General features: G+C 31.3%; 1 protein-coding gene across 1 annotated transcript; it reads right to left on the bottom strand.

Moving 5' to 3' along the window:
• Window positions 1-430: 430 nt before the first annotated feature.
• LOC143062071 (uncharacterized) lies at window positions 431-6,288 on the bottom strand. The gene is made up of 5 exons (XM_076233912.1): window positions 6,169-6,288; window positions 4,560-4,607; window positions 2,894-2,981; window positions 2,163-2,333; window positions 431-1,562 (listed from the first exon to the last, which is right to left on the bottom strand). Exons 1-5 carry the CDS (start codon window positions 6,205-6,207, stop codon window positions 1,336-1,338), a joined length of 573 nt encoding a protein of 190 aa, XP_076090027.1. The 5' UTR covers window positions 6,208-6,288; the 3' UTR covers window positions 431-1,335.
• Between the last annotated feature and the right edge of the window lie 1,078 nt (window positions 6,289-7,366).

Here is a 7,366-nt window from a genome sequence, read left to right as displayed (position 1 = left end):
AAGAAAAAATGAGTACAATGCAGAGTTTATATTCATATACAATTTTACATGTTTTTTACTGAATATTCATGTAATAATTGCCACTGGACATTAAACAGTCATTGATTTATCTAATCTTACTTAACATAGTTTATGCCTGCCAAAGACAAAGTTATCACAAGACAGCAATGTCAGATGTATTTATGCCTTATGTAGTTTAAATAATGTGGCTTTGAAAACTTTATGTTCGAGTGATTTGAAATATAAAATAGAGAATGGAAATGGGGAATGTGTCAAAGAGACAACAAACCGACTAAAGAGCAGAATCCAGCCGAATGGCCACCAATTTAAAATTTTTATCCACGAAAGTTTTATGAGTGAAATAAATGTTGATCTATGTCCGTCTTCCTTTGTGTCCCTCTCCATTTTCTTACAAATGACAAAATTAGTATAATTCTGATTTTTATTAACAAATAATAACAACAACAAAAATGTCAATAAATAAATATGAGCATGTCAATAACAACAATTCATGCATTCACAGATGGACATTATAACACTTTATCATATATTTAGCTGTTGATACTATTTCCTTGTTATAAATGCTACACTTTAATCTAAATAATGCCCTCCAACATTTTTCACCCTGTACTTCACATTCCTAGTGCATGTCCTATGTCACACCTTGTTTGGATTATCAAGTTTAAATATATGATAAAGTGAAAAAATAACACATGGTAGAATTTTCATTTATGCAGTAACAAGCCAGCCACGATCCATATCAGCTCTCGGGCAGACTACCATCTTGCTGATATTCTTCGTTTTGGTAGATCAAGCATGTGATAAAAATTTACTAAGCATTATTCTCTAAACATGTATATATTTATCACAAAGCATGACAATCTTCTATATAGTTCTACTAAAAATGTACAGAAAAATGGATAGTAATTCAACATATGTAAACGCTTTTCTCCACATAATGAAATTTAAAATTCTGTTCAATAATAATAAAACGAAATTCAAACAGAGACAAAAAAAAAGCTAATTGAATAGCAAAGATAAACATTTCGTATCATAAATAATATAAATCAAGAGATTAACACAAAATTTGAACACAGCATACATACATCATGTATAAAATAAAAGTCGAAAACAATCCTATTCTATTCAATGCCCAACTCTTATCCCTACAAAAGGACAATGTATTATGCATGCAGCAAACTCAGCACAATCATTACCAACAACGTTTTAAGTGTACTTTAAGTACTTGCAAAGCTTGATTCGAAATCTTTTGGAATCACAAAAAAAAAATCAATCACAGAAATATTTTTGAGTATTGAGCTTAGTGTAAAAACGTTAAAATGCTGGACGGCACTGGTATGGCAAAGACCAAATTGCATTTCCAACTCCTTCATAACTTCCTCTTTGTAACCAATGGTAACAAGGTCTTGAACAGGTACTACCGCATGCTGTTAGACAACACTTTTCACTGCCTGGGCAGTGTGAGTCACTTGAACAGTCCATCCCACACAATGGTTGTCGTCGTAAATCCCATGGACACGAACCAGGTTTCCTTGCTATCACTAGAATAAAACATAAATGTTTCCATCAGAACCCGACAAAAAAAAAATAATTATTCCAGACTTTTACTGCATATGTGTTCCCATCTTAATAGTTTTGGTATTTTTTGTTTCTGATTTATTCATTCAATCAAGGCGCTTGAGGCATGGTCCCCCTTTTGTTATTCCTTTTCATTGCTTGTGTTCTAATATTATTTTTTTTTACATTTTAACTTATCTTCACTTATCTAATGTTTTCTTGCTCTTATCCATACCTTGCTGTTATTCATACCTTGCTCTTATCCATATGATAACACAATGATTATAGTTTATTAGTAGGCTGCGTTTTGCTTCAAGTATGGGCATGATCAGTCACGTGAATTAGAGGAGTTCAAAAGTTAGTCTTTCCAACGTGTGAGTGAAAAGTCTGATAAACATGGTCTATGGTGACTATACCCGGTAGTTGTTTAATTGGCAATCATACTACATCAACTTATTTTTTAAAGTAGGACCTAGTAAGCATGGAAATATCGTTTAAATATAGACTAGTAGGTACTAGCAGTTAGTAGTAGAATGGGTTGCCTTTTAATTATATTTGTATTTCCGTTGACTATTCTCACTTACCAGTTACTACTGATCTACATGTATTTCCACAGCCATTGAAACAACATTTTTCACTGTGTCGACAGTCTCCATCATTTTGACATTGTTCCATACATGGTCCAGGTGTTACAATTTCTGGGCAAGTACCCGTGCGTGTTCTTATAATTTCTTCTGTACTGTTATTATCTATAGCTATAGGAGATAGAACAACACAATCGTTATAAACAGGGGTATACGTATAGCCTTTAAATATAATTATTACTCATCTGTGTAAAGCCAGTTGTTATCTTTAAAATGCCTTTCTTATTTATTTTTTTTAATCTGGAGAATTTGCCATTGTTGGTAGACCTTTGATAGTTACTGTTAAATTTATCCACAACTTTGTTCCAAGGTATTTGGCAAACAAAACGGTTTAAAGAGAAGTAATGGATCTTTATGGATCTCAAGTGTTTTTTTTTTCCCTTCATTTCAGTAAACTCGATTACTCCAATATTGAGTCTCCTCCAGCAGAATATAAGGTTAGTTCTCTATAATTTGGAATTTCTTTTATTGAAAAAAGTCCAGTTTTGAAGACAAACTATATTCTTTTTAAAGTTAAATGATTGTTCTCATAATTGACATTTTTACAAATTATACATTTCCTATAGAACCTTAGGTCATTGGTTGATCGTAGAGTATAGACTATAATAACTAGAGTCAGACTATGGCAGGATTTTTACATTATATTGCCTTTGTACTTTCTGAAGACTTACCTACACATATGGGATATTTTGAACACGGTGGGTATGAACATGTACTCCTTTTTAATACGCACTTTTCGCCTTCTTCACAATCTAAATTCTGAAAGAAAGATAAATATGTTATAACAAGTTATTCGATGAAACAAATGACGGTATATCATACATGCATGGCTTTTTCCTCCTTAACTTACATGAACTATTTGCCACTGGACGTTAATCAATCAACAATCAATCAATCACCAACAGGAACTCGGTTAATTGATATACATGTTTGTTGTTTGTTTGTATTTCATTGAACTTTGAAATGTCTTTTTGAATTTTTTATATATACATGTATATAGTACAGTCGTTGAATAAAACCACAGATAGAGAATGTTTTTCATTGTAATAGTAATTTGTTTTTCGTATTTACTGCTTATTTTTTTATTATTAAATTCTTTACGTTCGTTCCATTATCTGCGTGTTTACTACCAATGAAGTCCCCCCCCCAAGTTAACGTTCATGAATTGATAGTATTTTAGTACAGATATGGATCGATAAATTGAAGTTCAGTGTAAACGGCCATGAAAAGTATATAGCACATTGATAGCAAATAGGTATAAAAGTACAAAAAAAAAAACCAAATAATAATGACGATGGGGAAAAAAATATCTATTTCTATTGTTTTTCAACGACTTTCTATCTATTTCTTGGTTTCAAAAAGACCTTCTGTTTTATTAGTTGATGATACTATATTCCATTCACCTTTCCCCAGTAATTACATTTCATTGTTTCTAAAAGCGGAATTGATTACGTAGATCAAAAGAATTTACCTATCAAGATACAATATTGCTACTATTGATATTTATCAAGTTCGTGTTTCCCAAGAATTGAATTCCATTTAATGTAGGAATCATATAAAGACAATTCGTGACTTTACGAACAATTATGTTAATTATAACCCATTAAAGAAAGAATTATGTAACACATTCTATGTAAAGCCTAAATGAGTTATACATACTATGTAGTGAATACGATATGGACTATCATTTATAACTCGGAAGTTTTGGGAATTCTTTTGATAATAGTTCCGCGCGCTGCGTATTATGGCATATTCCCAAAAGGAATATTAAGACCATTCAAATTACGACTTTTTTTTCTTTTGTAACATGTTTCTTGACACTGCCAAATTTCTGCATAACATCTTACAATACAGAACTAACGTTACTTTATTTTGATATAAGAAACGATGATATATCAGACAAAACAAATTTTCAGCTTTATTTTTTTTAAATTAAGAAAGTATATACTTCGCGTTGCTAAAGAGGGGCGAAAGATACCAGAGGAACATTCCAACTCATAGGTCGAAAATAAACAGACAGCGCCATGACTAAAAAAGAAAAGACCCGCAATAAAGATCAATAAAGAAAACAATAGCACACAAAGCAAAACATAGAAAACTAAAGACTGATCAACACGAACAATCATTCTGTCCGACATTTCTAATCCGATCGCGATTGCGTATGAATTCGATCAAATTGTGAATATACATATGCAGGGCCTTTCTGTACTACTTTAGACTTTAGTATAGAAAGTCCCTGACATATACTAACGCTACTAGTATGTAATAGCACTAATTCTGATAAATCATAATTTCGTTTTTGAAGAATTTTCCAGTGGCGAAAATAGATATACTTACACATTTTCTACGGTAAGATTCGATTTCTGTAATGGCAAGAACGAAGACCTACATTACAAAAACATGTATATTAATATTTAAACAGTTATGTAATACATTTGTACAAAAAAGATTAAAAAAAATCTTGAATTTATGTTAAAAAAATATATATATATCGTGAATGTATTGAAATAAATTTGAATTCTCCCGAAATATTTCTCAACATTTGAAGTATGTATCAACGAATATCAAAATGTTCGGGTATGAAAACTGATTGTTAAAGAATTCCAGTCGTTGTCATGTTTTTGCCTTGTTGTCATGTATAAAACATTTGTTTTTAAAGATATTCCTGTCGTCGTTAAGGAGTATCTTGTTGTCATTATAAGCGCTGGTTTTTAGGACATATTAGTTGTCTTATTTCGGGTATAAAAAACACTCATTTTTATGACATTCTAGTTGTTGCCAAGTTCGTGTCTCGTTTTAAGTCATCATATTTGAAAACACTCCGATTGTTTTGATGGCTTTGTCTTGCTGTTATGTATTGAAACTCATTTTGATAACATCCCAGTCATTTTCAAGGTCGAGTCATATTGACAGGTATAAAAAAAATGTGAATCCTCAGTCGTTTTCATGCCGGGAATGTTGTTAGGTATGCAAAAACATTATTGACTTTTCGTTCGTTGTCATAATTTTGTCTTGTTGACAGGAACGAAAACTCAGTTTGGAGACATTTAAAATGTTGTCATGGTTGAGTCATGTTGTCAGGTACGAAAACTCAGTTTGGAGACATTTAAAACGTTGCCATGGTTGTGTCTTGTTGTCCGGTACGAAAACTCAGTTTGGAGACATTTAAAACGTTGTCATGGTAGTGTCTTGTTGTGAGATAAGAAAACTCATTTGAATACCTTTCAGTAGTTGCCTTGGTTGTGTCTTATTGTCATGTTTGCAAACTAATTTGTAGACATTCCATTCGTTGTCAATTTCGCGTCTTGTACTTGTAGTCAGTTAAGAAACCAATTTTGAAGACGTTCCAGTTATAGGCTTGGCAAAACAATTAACAACTAAGTCATACGACCATTAAAAAAAATCCACTTGTGGTAGTTCATCTTGTGTGTACGGACGATAACTATTGCTTTAAAACTGATTTAATTAAACAGAAAAAAAAGGAAATATGCATATCAATATTTCATTTGTGTTCTTGTACTAGTATAATATATGTATTTTATCATTCTGTATAATAACAGATATAAGAAGATGTGGTATGAGTGCCAATGAGACAACTCTCCTTTCAAGTCACAATTTGTAAAACACATATATATATATTTTTGTTACTTGTGTCGTTGGGTTGCTGTTTTCGCGGACTTTGATTAAAATGGCAAGTTTACAACACATCTTTTTTTTATATTCATATTTCCTAACACAAACTACAATTTCAATAAAATGTTCGTCTTATTCCTTTTTTGGAATGTCAGATTCAGTCATCAATTAAAATAAAAAAAGTAAGCATGAATTTTCAAGATTTTTTTTACATTTTGTAAAATTAAAGCATTTATTCTTCTGGAATGTTATTAAGCAGAAAAAGACAGTTAAGCTTAAGAGATACATACACTGTACATAAAAATATACTTACTAATAAACATGAAATAAAATTACAATAGCACCTTTCCATTTTGAAAAATTGTTAGTAATGTTTAAGATTCCGATATGCGCCTTATATCGTCGTAAAATTAATATGAAATTTTGAGAAATCGGAAAACTTTTAAAGCTAAACACATGGTCCTCTATCTGTCAATCATTATTATTGTATACCATAGCAATATACAAATAAATGATAAGTTACGCCCCTAGCAAAAGTCAACATTTTCTTATTGAATACTAACTATAGTGACTCTCTTTCAAAGCTTCCGTAATAACTTTAAGTATAGATTATAATAAAATGTCTCACATGATTTGAGAAATGATATGTATATGGTAATTGACGTATATTATTTGTATATCTTTGATTTGGTGCGACATTTTATTTCACATTTTCTTATATATATATTAAATTCGCCAATTGCAGCTAATTGAGAACCATTCAATAAAATAAAATCGGAAATATCAAGTACTAAGAAGGAAAATTCTACAATTGAATTCCAATAAAAGTTATTTGTTTTCAGAGCTTTTGTTATGATATTAGATTGAGATTAAGAGCAATTGTTACACCTTGAAGGGGAAATAGATAGGTTATACATTGACGTATTTGGTATGTATTAATGTGATAGCCTTCTTCAATAATTCCGTTATAATGCTCTTTTGTGAAACATAAAAGGTGTCATGCACATGCAGTATAACGTTCAAATTTTCAAACCTGAAATCTAGAAATCATAATGACGGACCACGTTTTGTTATAAATATTTTCGTTTGAGGTCGTTTAAAACTGGTGCGGACCAGTTTGGGAAAATCTACGCATGTCTTTTATACTCGTGCTCATGGCTTCACAACATATTAAAAAAAAAGTAGAGCACAAGACTTCCAAACTGGTGCACTTGACTTTCAAACTGATGCGCACGACTGTTAAAAATGTAGACACGGCATTCACGGCAATCAAAAAATCAAACACAAGGCTTTCAAAAAATCGAACACAAGGCTTTTCAAAAACTTTCACGCAGGACTTGAATACTGGCAGGTGCTCGACTTTCAAATTGGTGCGCATGAGTTTAAATATGATGCTTGTGACTTTTCAACTGCTAATCATATGTATTATATAAAACATATATCTAAAAAAAAAAACAACACGAACACAACATTAAAATTGAAGCTCACGACATTAAAATACTCGAATATAA

Source organism: Mytilus galloprovincialis, chromosome 2 (genome assembly GCF_965363235.1).
Source record: "Mytilus galloprovincialis chromosome 2, xbMytGall1.hap1.1, whole genome shotgun sequence".
Lineage (NCBI taxonomy): Eukaryota > Metazoa > Mollusca > Bivalvia > Mytilida > Mytilidae > Mytilus > Mytilus galloprovincialis.
This window is presented reverse-complemented; position numbering and strand designations above follow the sequence as displayed.

Excerpts from the sequence above, each read along its gene's own strand:
- LOC143062071 (XM_076233912.1), bottom strand. The coding sequence starts at position 6,207 with ATGGAAAGGTGCTATTGTAATTTTATTTCATGTTTATTA. Across the intron at positions 4,608-6,168 it reads ATTTTATTTCATGTTTATTA|GTCTTCGTTCTTGCCATTAC; the intron begins GTAAGTATATTT and ends TTTGTAATGTAG. Across the intron at positions 2,982-4,559 it reads AATCTTACCGTAGAAAATGT|AATTTAGATTGTGAAGAAGG; the intron begins GTAAGTATATCT and ends TCTTTCTTTCAG.